At 45.2% G+C, this 15,716-nt stretch overlaps 2 protein-coding genes across 6 annotated transcripts in view; one reads left to right on the top strand and one right to left on the bottom strand.

Annotated features, from left to right (window-relative positions):
• Positions 1–4,234, top strand: part of ptn (pleiotrophin) — a 49,430-nt gene extending 45,196 nt beyond the window's left edge. The window contains exon 5 of one of the 2 annotated variants that reach the window (XM_080492304.1): positions 3,026–4,234. In XM_080492304.1, the coding sequence (XP_080348430.1) occupies positions 3,026–3,081 (56 nt within the window). In that variant the 3' untranslated portion in view covers positions 3,082–4,234. The remainder of the gene's footprint in view (positions 1–3,025) is intronic. The other variant, XM_080492305.1, reaches the window with a different exon arrangement.
• A 6,885-nt stretch (positions 4,235–11,119) lies between these two features.
• chrm2a (cholinergic receptor, muscarinic 2a) overlaps positions 11,120–15,716 on the bottom strand; it is an 81,556-nt gene continuing 76,959 nt past the window's right edge. For all 4 annotated transcript variants that reach the window (XM_080491689.1, XM_080491690.1, XM_080491688.1 and 1 more), the window contains one exon: positions 11,120–12,986. In XM_080491689.1, the coding sequence (XP_080347815.1) occupies positions 11,440–12,945 (1,506 nt within the window). In that variant the 5' untranslated portion in view covers positions 12,946–12,986 and the 3' untranslated portion in view covers positions 11,120–11,439. The remainder of the gene's footprint in view (positions 12,987–15,716) is intronic.

Raw genomic sequence — 15,716 nt, 5'->3', positions numbered from 1 at the left:
TCGAGTGAGAATCCATTGTTTTTATGTTTTGAGAAAAGCCGACCGTTTTCAGAGACGGAGTGGGAGGAGTTCTTAAAATGTTTCCCATCCACACAGGAAACACCCGCGTCCATGTGACACCATGAAAACGACCCAAAAGTATGTAGTACATATGCCAGGCCTAAAGGTGGCGCTGTAGTGCCGCCAAAGAAATTCACCAATGGAGAAGAAGTGTGTCTTCTTGATGAAAATCATGAAAATCCAAAGAAAGTGATCTGGAGCATGTGGACCGCCATTGTTGTTGTTGCTAAGTGACGTCACGAGAGTGTCGCGGGGTAAACGGGTCGAGAGGTGGGGGCACTGACATGTGCTAATGTGGGTCTTGTCCGTCCACACGTCAAAGCCGAGGCGGCCTTTCGAAAAATTTCTCCACTCTGGAAACCGTTTAAAAAAAAAAAAAAATCGAGAAATGAAATTCAGACTCCTGAAACGCTGCGTGATGTTCGGCCAAAAATGGCGCGGTTACATGAGTTGGCGTCGTCGTGTGGACAAGCAGCAGCAGCATTTCGGAAAAGTTAAGCACTCCTCTGTTTACACGGAGTCCGAGCTTTTTTCAGAAAAGTTTAGTTTTTTCAAAAAGTTGCATTTTAACCTGTTTCCACAGAGACCAAGATGGAGCATTTTCTAAAAGGTTCCCCCTTGGGGGGGGCCATTTTTAAAAAGTGTCTCTGGGGAGCGTTGTCGTGGGAACGGACTCTGAAAAAGCAACAAAAGTTTTTACGTTTTCCCTTGAAAACATTGTGGCGTAAACCTGCGCCGCTGCAGTCAAGATGGGAAAGAGAGAAGGGTGTGAAAAATAAACCCACCAAGCTGTTGAAAAGTAACGCAGGATGACTATCGATGTCATCCGTCAACATGTTGTCCTTCGTTCGCTTGAGTGTCTCCAGCTGTTTCCGTCTGCGTGCCAAGCCCATTCGGCTGCGTGGTTTTAGGTTTAGCATGCGGATCAGTGAGACGTATCGATCTCCTCATGTAATAAAAAAACGGAGCAGATTTGTTTTCTAACTGTTTAGCATTGATAATGGCAACATTCATGCTAATAGTCCTATAGAATACAGGGATGACGGATCATATGAGTGTGGTATGCATTAGAAATGATCGCGAACAAGCTCCGTATTCACGCCGTGTATCTTCCACGTATTAGAAAAAGAAAAAACTCGATTTCACACGCATCAATCAACAGAGCCACAGTTCCCCTTCAGTGACACGCCGAACTGCTGACATTAGCACTGCCATGCAAATAGCAGGTGGATTTCTTTCAGGCTGCTGCAGACCAAACAGCAGTTTCCCAGATAAGACGCCTTAATGCTCCAGAGTACATGTAAAACTATTCAGCAGATGTCGGCTTATGCAAAAGAAACTATTTTGGTTTCGGTGGAGACAGAAAGAAAAAAAACGGCGAGGGAGGGGAGACAGAGCACTTCCAATGCCAGGGACCTAAAAGTGTCACAAGAAAGACGGTGACATGTCAAACAGGCCTGTTTGGGTGGGAATCGTCTCGCTTTGATACAAACAGAGCGGATCGGGACAGATTTTTTGATTTTCTTTGACTCTGGACAGGAAATCTGTTCCGATCCGCTCCGTTTGCGATGTCAGTGGAGAGGATTTATTTGTCCGGAGCGATTCTGGGCATGTCAACATTTGTTTGATATTTCAGGACTTGTCCCAGGTGGAGGAAAATGAATTGATCCTGTCTGCTTGCGGTGATGGATTCAGAGTTCAACGGCCAATAGGAGCAACACACAGAGTCACTTTTCGGCCATTTCGTGACCCGATGAATTGGAACCTCTTCACTGGTTTCACTTGCATGTAATTCATGCAACATTAATAGTGATAAAAGAATCCGTTTTCTTTTTTCGCTTTTGCTGAGGACCGAGGTCTGAGACCCTGTGTGCTGGACTACCCCGGATTTGTTTGTCCTGTCCAGGTCCTAAAGAAGTAAGTTTTGATGTCAAGTGTCCTTCTGGTTGAACCTGGATTCAAACAAGAGGCGAACAGACGCTTCACGTAATTCTTCTCAGCTGAACCCCGTCAGTCCCCGGGCTTTGGGCATCCAAAGAAATCTGCCACTGCGAACAATCTTGAGGCTAATCCCCCCCCCGAAGGGAGTCCAGTACTTCAGGCAAGGTCAGCCATGCCGAACAGGTTGAAGGGTAGAGACCCCTGGTCCTCCTGCCATAACGTCCCTGCCCCTCGCCATGTGTAAACTCTGTGACACCCAACGTGTTACCAACAGTTCCAAGAAGTTGGGACCACGTGAGCTTTTCCACTTTTCCTTCCTCGGGTGATTTTTGATTGCAGACAGGGAAGACCCCGGGAGAGCTGCAGATTCGGAGATTACTCTGATTACATTATTAATCCCACATGGGGAAATTCGGCTATTCCAGCAATTCCACGTTGCACAGTTGGTCTAGTCTCTCGTGTGTCACTATCTTAACGCTCTTTAACTATGTATATATATATACACATGGAAGTCCAGGAGACCCAGATCAGGGGAAAAATACATAGAAGCAGTGATATTTATGATATTCAGAGTATTTAGTGCACATATTAACAGTGTTCACTTTCTGTACTAAAAGGGACAAGGAGAAAGAGATCTTCGATACAGCAGAGTATATGACCCTGTCAAAAAAAACCATCTAACCTTAGCCCCCGGCGGTCCCACGTTGTGCATTTAAACGCTTGACTTGTTTGACGGCCACGCTTCCAGGCAGACGGACACACTCTGCAGACTGACACTTTGAACAAACAGCTCGCCAGCGGCGTCCCCGGCCAAACCGCTGCAGGCCGCCGTGCGCCCGCTCAGCGGAGCGGCGAGGGCCACAGTAGCGGAAAGGGTAGCCATGCACTGTGCCGGTCTTCCGTCATGGCTGCCAGGTAGCGATCCACTGTTGCGGGAAGTTCGTGGCACTCGGCATTGAACGGCGGTAAAAAATACATTAAAAGCCAATAAAATGTAAAAAAAACTACTTTTTATCTCTTGCAGATGCGAAAAAGCAAAAGAAGGAAGGGAAGAAGCGAGAGCGCAGCCAAATGGACTGACGAGGATGCTTGAACCAAGGAAGAAAGGAAGAAGACGGTGGAAGGTCATCCGCTGCCCCATTTCAACACCACTCCTCTTTATACGCCCCGTAGGTTGATGTAGAAAGTGGAAATAAGACTCCTAGTGAAAACGTTTGGGTCCCCCCCCCCCCACACCCCCCACCCCCCTTCTTTCTAGCTCCTGATAAGAAAACATAATACTCAGCGGTAGGGATGAATAAAGAGAAAGTGTATTTAGCGTTCTTGCCTAATTAAGTCATTCCTAGGATTAATTTGTTACCAACAAATTCGTTTTTTTACAGTCGCATTCGCCTAACCCTGATTTGGACGATCCTTTTGGTCCGACTTAACGAACCGGTTTGTTAAAAAGTGAAGCATATTTTCGAGTCGACTTCAACTCTTCGGAGGCGCCATGGATCATCGACGGTCCAAGTGTGAAAGACGCCAATGTTTTTTCTTTTTTAGTTTGTTCCCCTTCCTGCCGCTCTGTTGTGCCTCGATCTATACCCCCGTGATTGTCCCCCAAAAAAATGAGAAGAAAAAAAAAAAGGAAAAAAAAGAGTGACACCCCTCATCATAGTCTCAGCTGAAGTTTAACACCTCCTTTGTGTCCTTGTACATCTTTGGAAATTTTTAAAAACATGAATAAGATTGAAATAAAATCCGAGTTAGAAAAGATAGGAACAGATTTTTGTGTCTATTTTATTTATTTTTCTTTCCTGGTGGTTTTCAACCTCTGGGGCTGGTTTAGAGATACGCATAAGTAAAAAAAAAAAAGAAGAAAAAGAAACTAAAAAAGTGGCTCTTCAGAAAAGCTATTAACCGAACTCCAGAAAGCCACAGCGCGCTCGAAAATCAATAAATCTTCTGAGGCCTATTGATCCCGAACATCCACGATCCGGTCACAATGACCCAGGCCCCCCCGCGCAAATACATGTGTGGTTCTTGGTAATAACAGAAAAAAGGGGGATATTTTAGAATGTACTGGTGGATGGTGGGAAGGAAAAAACTGAAAAAGGAAAGGAAATGATGTCAAATCATTTCTTCTGGTTCTCCCAATGTTAATGTTTAGAGGTTATTGTTTACGCATGTGTGTGTGTGTGGTTACATGACAAAAACAAACAACAGCAATAACCTATAGCCTGGCATTCCCAAAAAGAAAATATATATAACTTGTGTATATTTCAATAAAACAACTATTGTGTTATTACAGTTCATTAGAGGAGGGATATTGGCGTGTGGATCTAAAAGTCACAAAACACAAAAAGTTTCTTAACTAAGCGTTTTGTTGAAGTCGGTTTCCCATTCGTATGCAAGGTGGAGTTGGAGGTCATTGGGTATAAAAGCGCCAACCTTAATACGTCACAAACTATCGGTTTATGTCGCGGTAACAAACCTGAAAGTCGCCACACATTTCATATCTTTTTATTTTGAATTTCATTCTGAGAGGATTATGGCACAATGTAACCACTTAATGCAGTTCTTACAAGTGTCATAGGTGGCCGGTGATAGTACCACTGCCCCGGAACAAGTAATCAATCAAGAATGCATCAAAACTCAAATCAATACCATTGTTACTGTACAGGAAGGGTCGTAGTGGGGTGGGGGGGGGGTCGAGGTCGGGGTTGGGGGGTGGGGGGTGGGGGGGGTTAAGAGATTAAACGAGGGAAGTGAGGGAGGAACATTCAGTAAGTAGCTATTAAACATGTGTATGTACATTTCAAATGTACTGCATTGGAAATACATACAATGTATTGTCATATAGATATATACAATGCAAACAATAGACTGTAAGTTTACTTTTTCCTACTGCGAGAGAAGCCACAAGCCACAGTGAGTGAACACACGATGAACGTCTACGTACGTCAGCAAATGAAAAAAAGTAACACCTGGATGTACATTTAACACTTTGCAGCAGGCCACTGATTTTTTTTTAAAACTTTTTTTTCTTTTTTAATAATAATATTTCTATTTGCTGACTTTTTTTTTTTTTTTTTTTACATTTTAAATCCACGTGTTTTTCCCCTTGAAGTTCAGATGCGGTCCCGCAGCTCCTTCTCTCTCTCTCTCTCTCTCACACACACACACACACACACACACACTGGTTGCTTCACCGAAATGCCTTCCTCCCCCAGGATGTTGACGTTGTAAAAGTTACAAACGGCGTCCGGGTAGGAAAGAAGGATGGAAGCGGCTTCTTCCCCCAAGGTGAGCGCGAAGCCTCGTGAATTTACAGGCGAATCCAAATGAAGCCCCCTTTTTTTTTTGCCTCTGGGCTTCTTCTGGGACACACTTCATGTCCTCCTCACGGGTTTCCCCACTTGTGCTCTGTCTTCGGCGTGTTAAAGTTTGGATCCATCTTCCTGGGGAATCGTGAACACCACACACACACACACACACACACACACACTCACACACACACACATATATCGTCTACTTTTATATATTCGTCTCTTCATCTCAAGCCATTATATTCATATCTCTATTGACTTCAAATACATTTTTTTCAAAGCAGGAAAAAAACCCCAAAGAAACCTTGTCTGTACACAGATTATACTCTAATACATCTGTACTTTGTACAATAATAACCAGATTTACAAAAGAATGTGATAGAAAATGCAATATATTATGTATGTACATGTATCCCAATAGCTGTGAGTCTTTGGAAGCTTGTTAACTATTGAGGACGGGGTGATGGCAGAGAGCGTCTTCCCTGATGTGTGTGTGTGTGTGTGTGTGTGTGTGTGTGTGTGTGTGTGTGTGTGTGTGTGTGTGTGTGTGTGTGTGTGCGTGTAATAGTTTGTCCAATTTGTGTTGAGGATGCCGTTGAGAAAAGTAAAACACCACATACCATCACACACACACACACACACACACACACACACACACACACACACACACACACACACACACACACACACACACACACACACGGATCTCAACAAAACGACACATAATGATGGGAAATAAACCCCCAAAAAATAATCATCAATTAAAAATCCCTCGGTGCCTGCATGATCTGGATATATGTATGTATATTTTTTGATAGTCTTTATATCAGATTGTTCGGTCAAAACTTCAGTCGAGATGGTAAATGTAGGTAACGGGAGCTCAGAGCTGTGGGAACAAGAAGACGGAAAAATAAAAAATAAAAAACCTTGGGAAGGTCGACTAACATGTAAATCACAATCTACAGATTCAATCAGACACTCCAACACCACACATTTCTGTTTTTTTAGGATAAAAGAGCAATTTGTTTATGTCACTCTGGATAAGGCACTTCAAATTGCTCCATACAATCTGGCTATAGATAGATCGATAGATAGATAGATAGATAGATAGATAGATAGATAGATAGATAGATAGATAGATAGATAGATAGATAGATAGATAGATAGATAGATAGATAGATAGATAGATAGATAGATAGATAGATAGATAGATAGATAGATAGATAGATAGATAGATAGATATACCTTTCTTCTTGCAGTGTGGAAAAACAGCTTTTCCCACATCCACGCGCCTGCACGAGATTTGTTGAGATTATTCTCTGCAGCCCCCGGGGGCGACGCCAGAGAAACCGTTAAATTTGTACTCGTCTCCGCTAAAGTCGTCGCACGAACTCCCCTGCCCCCCCCCCTGCCATAAAAGGAGTGTGTAGCCCTTTGACATAAGCCGCGCAAAAACGGGAGCCCAGCTAGCTCTGACGGCACATTATGATCTGTTGTGTTACAATGGAGACAAACGTTTACGTTCAGTCGTATTGGGACCGATGGACTTCAGGCCGCGTGTACACATTGGACGTGATGGATTGGTGGGCAGGTGGCGGTTACCGTTGTATAACTGTGTTACAAAAAAAAAAAAGGAAAAGTGGTGGGATTCCGTTCGCGGGAGAATGAGGGACGGTAAACATCACTGAATCCAGCTGTGTTTACACCGGGTGGCAGGTTTTCGTCTGGGACAGTAGAAGTCTTGGCTGACCGGCCCCCGGAGTCGCTGGAACGTTTCCAAACATTGGTCCAGACAAGCGTTGGAATGCGTCAGACAAGAATCGCCTCTTTGACGACGACGACGACAAAAGTCACGCCTGCTAAATCAACTTATTAAAAAGACACCTCAGCATTCCAGCTGTTCCTCTTTCACTTCCTGCCGACGTCCAGCGTCTCGGTCACTCGCCCGTTCTCTGTCCGACAACCTCGCGGCGCCGCACCGGGTCAGTCCGGCGGGTTTGGATGCAACTTGGCATTCCTCACCGCGGGAGGCGATAAACTTCCATCAAACACCTCAGCAGCTGCTCAAGCCGAGACCCCCCCCCCCAACCCCCCCCGGAGTCCACTTACTGTCCCGCTGGCATCACTCAAACGACAGCTTAGCCCAGATTAATCAAGACGTTTCGGAAGGCTCTTCTTGCTCGCTTGCCGAGACGTGCGAGAGACGCTGGACATGACGAGGCTTCGCTTATCGCCCGGGAATAAACGCGGACACTCGACAACGGGGACTGGGAGACGTTTCTACTTCAGTTTGTATCTGGTACGACGGAGTCTCTAAACCGTGGACGGTAAAAAAAAAGAAAAAGAAAAAAAAAAGACAACCACCAGCGCAGATCCTCTGCATGAAAACTTGAGTAATCGGTGTAAATCAATGGACGACTTCGAGGGTTTACAGCTTATTTTCTTTGGACGTGAAACTCATTAAGGCCAATTAAAACACATTGTCTCTGCTACAGCTGCGATCCACGCACATAACGAGTGGCTTCTCCAGCCTCGGTCTGCTCAGAACTGACAAAGAATGCTATTTATTTCTTTGTGCGTGGAGCAAGTCGCGTTATCCAACGATCAAAACACTATATAGCGACGTTGAGGAAGCCACTATAGTCCTGCCATCTGCTGATATATGTTGATGATGATAATTGGCTTTTCCCGCTCTTATTATTTCTGTTTACAGATGATGGATTTCAAAAGGAAGGGGAACTGTGGCACAGATCGCTTGTTCCACACAGTTTTAAACGATCTTTAGAAGTTCACAACTTCCAGTCCATGCCGGGCACAGATGTGTCCCAGCCGGCTGGTTGGTGTCTCTCCACGTCAAACCTGATCCTGCTTGCATGTCGCACCCTGCCGCCATGCGCTGGACCGTCTCCGGGGCATCTTTGCACACGAGGATTTGATCGACGACGGAAGATCCTCGCCTCTACGGTATTTGTGGTGAGAGAACAAACACAAGAACAGGGACTCTGAGTCCGTGGAAGGATGAATCCGACCGAATCCGACCATTTCTTACCCCACTAGTGTAAAAAAAAAAAAAATACTTGCATACCTTCCCTTGGACTATTCCCCACTGTGTGATGTACGAGGAAAGACGGCGGTAACAGGAGCAGCAGCCGGAGAAAATGAATAATAGAAGGAGTTAATGAATGCACATGTGATATTTACATTCCGCTCATGACCTTATAAGAGTTAGAGACTATAACAGGATCAGGAACTGAGCGGAGCACTAAGTGGGACACGGGCGTGAAGCGCACAAGCTCAAGCTGAGCGTGTAATGGGCAATCTTTAATCTCAAATGTAGGTGTCCCGTAATCTGATCAGCCTCATGGTGAGTTTTCATTATAGGATCTGTCCCAGATCTCTCTTTAAAGGAGACAGCCTTGAGGAGGTGTTCGGTGCAGGAGTAAATCTCTGCAAAGGCACCCCCACCACCACCACCGCCACCACCACCAGCCACTGTGGCAACCTCCTGCATATTCATCACTCCAACCGGTGAGTGCGCCTTCGCCGCGATCGAGAATTGTCTAATAAACCGAGATGATGGATGACACGCGTGAGCGCACAGGACATGTCTCGCAGTAGACGGATGCTTTAGGTCCCACGCAACAATTCGTTTTTTTTGGAGAATTAATGGGATTAAATGAAAACTAGACCCAAAAAAACGGATGAGACGTAGAAGTAGCCCTTTTTTAAATCACGAGGTTGTGCGACCTGTGATCAGAAGTTAACTCCACTCTTGGAGCGCACACGCACACGTCAGCATGTATTCCCACACACAAGCGTACCCACACACACACACACACACACACACACACACACACACACACACACACACACACACACACACACACACACACACACACACACCTTCCCACAGACAGCGATGTAAGACAGCTCTGAGCTCCAACCACCTGTTTCCCTCGCACGAGTGGGAGGGGCTCTTCGCCGCGGCGAACGACTTGACAGCAAACGTGAATTTCACAATAGCTGCCATAAAATAAACATGTGACGTCCCCGTCGTCAGTGACATCCGAAGTGGCGCGCTGCGTGCGGATGGCAAATCAAGAGAGTCGCGACTGAACACTCCCGCGTCACATTTCTTTCTCGTTTGTTTTAAATAGTCGTGGCAGTTGTTGTTCTCACAGTTCCAACTATTGCACGGTTGTCTGTGATGTCACCTGACAGGGTTGTTGTTTCTTTTTGAATGAGAATGTGATTCCGGGTTGAATAAAGAATGTGGAGATGGCAGCTGGAGTTTTCATCATGACATCGTGACTCATGACACATGATTGGATTTGTGTACAATTTTCTCTCTGTGGAGAATAAATAAATGAATAAAGCATATGAAATCAGAAAGCATGGGAAGTGACAATAGGAAGTACCCTCCCTAATTCTTTATGCTACATGACGCTAACCATCGCGTAGTCCAAAACCTCACATCTTTTCATTTTAATCAGAAATGAATGGAATCATGTGATAAACAATCCCTGTTGTGAATTAGCAAAGATGTTGATCTGAATTTACTGGTTGGTTTTCGTCATTTATTTCAAACACCAAGACTTTCCCATTCGCCTGCACCATGTCGGCAAGTGGAACTTTTAAGGAACAGAAGTCACGCCTCCGTTGTACGTGAGGTGGAAAGGGTTAATCTGTCCTTCACTTGGCTTTTAGAGCTTCAGCTATGCGTTTCAGCTTGTAGATTCAGTGATCCAGATCGATCCCACTGAACTAAGGCCCCGTTCACCCGGTTTCAAGTGAAAACGGATAAATGTGATCACATTTCCGGTGTTTGTTTACATGTAAACGGTGCTTGGAGTCGTTAAATGGCTCGATGTAAAGCGGAGGAAACGAACCTTTGCGGCTGTAGTGACTCGTTCTTCTGCACGTGCTCAGTAGATGGAAAATAACAATGTTTGCCTGCAGAGTGTCACGACTCCCAGTCCATACTCTCCTGGAGCTTGGTGGTCACCTTTAAAAACAATCCCACTTTATTACCTGTCATCATCAATGTTTAGAGTGGAAAGAAAAACGAAGCGTTTTCACTTGAAACTTGGTGTAAACGGGGACTTAAAGGGAAACGACGTCAAATAGAAAGTCGCACCGTCCGTTGCAACTTTCAGATCTTAAGGTCTTTAGCTGAATGTTTGATAGATGATTATCACATTAACTAAACCCTTGATACCAGCCTGCAGCTCCAGCTTATCGCCATGTTAACCATTCCTTGTGGTGCAAAACTGGTTGATGAACCTATCTTGATTGATTTCCCCTTCAAGCTCACAGCTTCTTTCTGACTAGGCATTCATGTATTTATATATCTATTCCGTGCTCCTTGTTGGGGAGGAGCCTGATGCTCGATGATTTTCCAGCTCCAGGAGCAACGCCCCCCGGTTTACTCTACATGTTGCTGCTTCGGAAGTGTCATGATGGCGATTTTCGATGATCAAAAGACGGAGAGAAGAAGGCAAGCAGAGGGGCACAAGTGGGCGTGTGCGCCAAATGCCGAGTCAGCACACGCCCACGTGTGCAGACACAAATAGAAACACACACCAATATGTACAGTTATCTACAGGTATCTTCACTGAACTCCAAAGAGGTTTGAGAATTCAGTCAGCCCTATATTCCCATTTTGAAGTTTTTCTTCTTGTGTGTGTCGCACAGCACAGATCACCTCCTTTCTTTAAATTGTTTTATCTTTGTTCATTTCTCATCAGCTCGGCGTCGCTTCCTTTTCTACACACACTAAATTTTTTCCTTCTTTTTCTTTTTTTTTTGAGCATGCAACCGTCAGTAAGAGCCCTCCTTATCTGTCTTTGCTGCGTCTTGCGCAACACTCCTCAACGCAAAACTGGCTTCAGTTGAATTTGTGTAAAGTGCTACAACCGGTTATTTCGAGAAAACTGGGAAAGCAACGATAAAATGATGGGAAATGAATTCACACAACATGGCCCCACTCATGCTCACCCACACAGGAACACACAAGCTGATCACACACACACACACACACACGCACACACACACACACACACACACACACACCGGTCACACACTGAGACAACTTAATCTTCAATGGTTCTTCCCAAGAGGCCCACGTTTATCTGGCTGAGCGACTGTTTTTGTACTGGCAGAGGAGAAGATGTTTGAACGTCTTTTTGAAGGTGACGTTACACAGGGCGTAGCAGGCCGGGTTGATGGTGCTGTTGATGTAACACAACCAGTAACCAATAGTCCACACAGTGTTGGGGATGCAGCTGGAGCAGAAGGTGTTAATGAGCACCATCACATTGTAAGGGGTCCAGGTGGCGACAAAAGCCACCAGGATAGCCATGATGGTGCGGGTGACTTTTTTCTCCCTCGACGGCGCCGCTTTCTTCTTTTTGGTCGGGGGTTGTTTTGTCATCTTGACGATCTTCCGCGCCACGTGGTTCTGCCTCTCGGACGTTGGGACGATCTCCACCGTGGCGTTGGACGGCGTGTAGCAGTCACCCTTGGGGGATTTAGTCTTGATCTTGATGCAGGTGAGTTTGGAGCCTCCCGCTTTGGCCCGCTGGCGCGGGAGCGGCTGGCCGGTGTCGGCGCTGGAGTTGGCGGCCGACGGAGCCGGTTCCTCATCCTTGGGGTTGGAAGCAGCCACGCTGCCGGAAGTTGAGTCATTGGAGCTTTCCTTCTCCTCCCCGGGAGTGCAGTTCTCCCTCCCCGCATCGTCTCCTTCAGTTTCTCCATCGGCAGTCGAGGAGGACGGTCCCTTGCCGTTCTGCAGTTTCCCATCATGCTGGTTGGCTCCGTTATCAGCACTCTGGTTTAATGAATGTGCCGCCTCCTCCCCCGGCACGTTGTTATTGTTGGGTTTTGGTGTGTTGTTTCTCCTCTGGGGTGACAGGGGTTCGGGGTTGGCTCCTGACGGCTTGCGGTTTTCCTTCTTCACGCGGCTCTTGCTGGCTCTGGAGATCTGCCAGTACAGCTGAATCATGATGATGACGGGCAGGTAAAAGGCGGCGATGGCTGTACCAAAAGTGACGGCGGCGTTGGAAAAGAACTGGATGTAGCACTCCTTTTCAGGCACTGTCCGCCCACCAACAATGAACTGCCAGAAAAGAATGGCAGGCGCCCAGAGGATGAAAGATAGGACCCAGGCTGCTGCAATCATCATTCCCGCCATTTTGGTCGTCCGTTTGACAGGATAGCTGAGGGGCTTGGTGACACAGAAGTATCTGTCAAAGCTTATGATGAGGAGATTCATGACGGACGCGTTGCTGACAACGTAGTCCAGGGCTAACCACAAGTCGCACACCACAGGCCCCAGGGGCCAGTAGCCTATTACGATGTATACCGTGTATAGGTTCATCGAGCACAGTCCAATTATTAAGTCAGCACATGCAAGGCTGAACAAAAAATAGTTGTTGACAGTCTGTAAGTTCCGATTAACTTTGATGGAGAGCATGACCAGGATATTTCCAATAACTGTGACCAAACTGAGCGAGCCAGCCACCAACACGATGAACACCACCTCCACAGTCTTGTAGGCGCTTTCGCTTTCTTCAACAACTTCGGTGTCATTGCCTTCAGAGGCATTCAGATATGTGAAATTGAATACATCCATGGCATTTGGTCTTTTGTTGCCACCTCCCACTCAGAAGGAACCTGCAAGAGAACAAAAGAGAGGAGAAGATTTGTAATAAGGTGCAGAGGATGGCTGCGACGGATTCAGCAGATTTTAGTCGGAGGACTCCTGAATGACATATACAAAAAGGCCCGTTGGTAAATTACAGCTTCATGTTGGTTTTCAAATTCCTCATGACAAAAGCTTGCATCAGTACAATTAATAAACATAGTAGAGGATGTATTTTTTGGGCTATTTGGCTTTTCGACACTCACAACCTTAAGCTGCTATATTCAAGCCATCATAATCCTAGTTACCTTAACTACACATAATAAGAGCAGAGTTTTGTTGTTTGAAATTCCGTCGCAACATTCGTGACACTGTGCAGCGTACACTTTCAGTCACATTCAGTACAAACATATGTAATATAAGATCTGGAATACAGTGATGCGGGGATAGATCACAAAAACAAACATTTCACTGATTCATCGGCATGAGCCGACTGACCTTTCCTGTTTTCAACCAGCTCCGAGCCTACCTAAAAGCAATTCGTCGAATAACACCGGTAAATTTGGCTGTCCCCCAATTAGCTTGGTAATTTGAAGCAGAGGTATCTCGCATATGTATTCTTACTCATAGCACCTCCGCATGAGACACCTCTTTTAGTGTGGGGGGGGGGGGGGGGGAGGCAACACTAAAAGCTGCGGTACAGTCTGAAGGTACGGGCTTGAAATGAGCCAACACAACGTGGCCAACGGAGGATAATGACACAGTGCGTGCGGGTGTGACATGAAGCCTCGCTGACATTATAGTAATCGTACAAAAGGTTGCCATCGGTATGGATGGATGGAAATCTGTCAACACGCTGGCGGCTACGTCGACTGGGTTTGTTCATTTCTGGCTCTGGAACTGTCAAGACACGTGTCAGTGAGCGACTGTGTCGTCTCATTTTACAAAGATAACTTCAACTTTCAATATCTGACTGTCATTCAATTTTAATTTGCGTTTTTTTTTTTAAGATACCGACAAGCTCTTGGTACAAGTAGAATGGTTGCTCGGTCGAGCGCATGCTTTCGCCAATGCCACATTTGTCACTGCTGAAACCATGGCACCGTTCGGGTACTTGATCCACCACGCCACTCCCTCCATCATTTGTCGTGGTTGTTTGATTTGCTTCACGTTATCACCGTTTGATACTGATGCATGTTTTTGACCTTTTCGTGACCGAGACCTTTGACCTTTGACCCAATCACTCTTTTAAAAAATGTATGGAGCCATCCCGCGATAAGGACAAATCATCCCTGAAAATTTAAATGTAATTCGGGTCAATTGTCGGTAACATACATACAAACATACAAACCAATGAATGAATGAATAAATAAACACGGATGTTGGCGAATATAAATATTTGACTTGGTATAAAATGGCTTAAATCCATGAAATTCAACAAAAATGTACATTTAATCTCAAAGCTTTACTATTTTCTGCACATTTGTGTCACTATCCATGTTGATAGATTCACTCTCGGCTTTTCGCTTGCTGCTGAATTATAGCCTCTTCATATCTTCTTTCCTTCTTCTGGGTTTTTCAGGATCTTGTCTGAACCAGGCAGAACTACGTCGGCACAATTCGAGTGGGGGGAAAAAGTGTAATTACACACCGCAACCTAGTTGGTATTACAAGGAGCGGAGTGGAAACTTTAAAAGGAATTATTGACAATATTGGAGCTGACATGATATCTTCAAAGGTCGATTTCCAACTTGCAGATAAAAAATTCTCTTCGCGCGGCACTATAAAATTCTTTTGATACCCAAGTGACCCACTAGATCTCGCTTTTAACCTTAAACATCCGTCTGTGTTCGAGACCTTGCCTTGATCCTGAAAAAGCGCCGCCGAGTTCTGCGAATCACACAGTATCGTGATATTGGGAGCAGTTTGTCTGGAGACGGGTTACAACTCTTTATGGGGAACTTATCACCTCTCAGTGTGAAATACCTCCCAGCTGAAGCTTTTTATCTCAACAGGTTCTGTTTTATACTCGACTTGTTGTGTTTTGGTCGTCTGATTACGCAAAAGCAGTGATGGGAGCCACTGAAAACACAACTTTTTGAAAACCAGCTCCTCTAAAAGACTTGCAACGTGATTTATTACGCCTAAAAACACTTGCAGTCTTTATGATTGTGTCTGTTTTTAACACATCTTCTCAAAGTGACTAATATCCGCTGGAAAATGACCTTCCTCATTTCACGACCATTGAAGCAAATGTATTTCGGTTCTCGACGCGTAAGTCCAAGGGCAACTGATTCTCTGGGTCGAAAGGTTTCTCGTCATTTTCTTTTTCTACTTCCAGTTTTCAACCCGCGGCACATTTTCTTGACGCTGCAATTAAAGACCAACCTCGGGAAATCTGCTTTGGTGAAAACAACAATACATTTGTCAGTGTCATGACAACACCTGGAGCTTAATCATGCACGACAGAAAATCAAAATCGTTTGTTCGGTCGGCGGATGAAGGCTGCGTTTGAAAAGCGTCGACAAATTAAAAGAAAAAAGCGTGACTCACTTGTACGAGAACAGACACCTGTGGCCATATTTTTCCTTAATTCGATTATTTTCCTTTTTTTCTCTATTGTTTCCTTGATTGAGATTTTACTTCCACATCAGGGTTGGGCCAACACCGGCCTGTTAGTGGCTCCAATCCAGACGTCGAACCACGAAGCAAACAAAATTTCAATGAAAACATTAATCTTTAAAAAAAAAACATTATACTGA

This window comes from Lipophrys pholis, assembly GCF_963383615.2.
Source record: "Lipophrys pholis genome assembly, chromosome: 22".
NCBI lineage: Eukaryota > Metazoa > Chordata > Actinopteri > Blenniiformes > Blenniidae > Lipophrys > Lipophrys pholis.
This window is presented reverse-complemented; position numbering and strand designations above follow the sequence as displayed.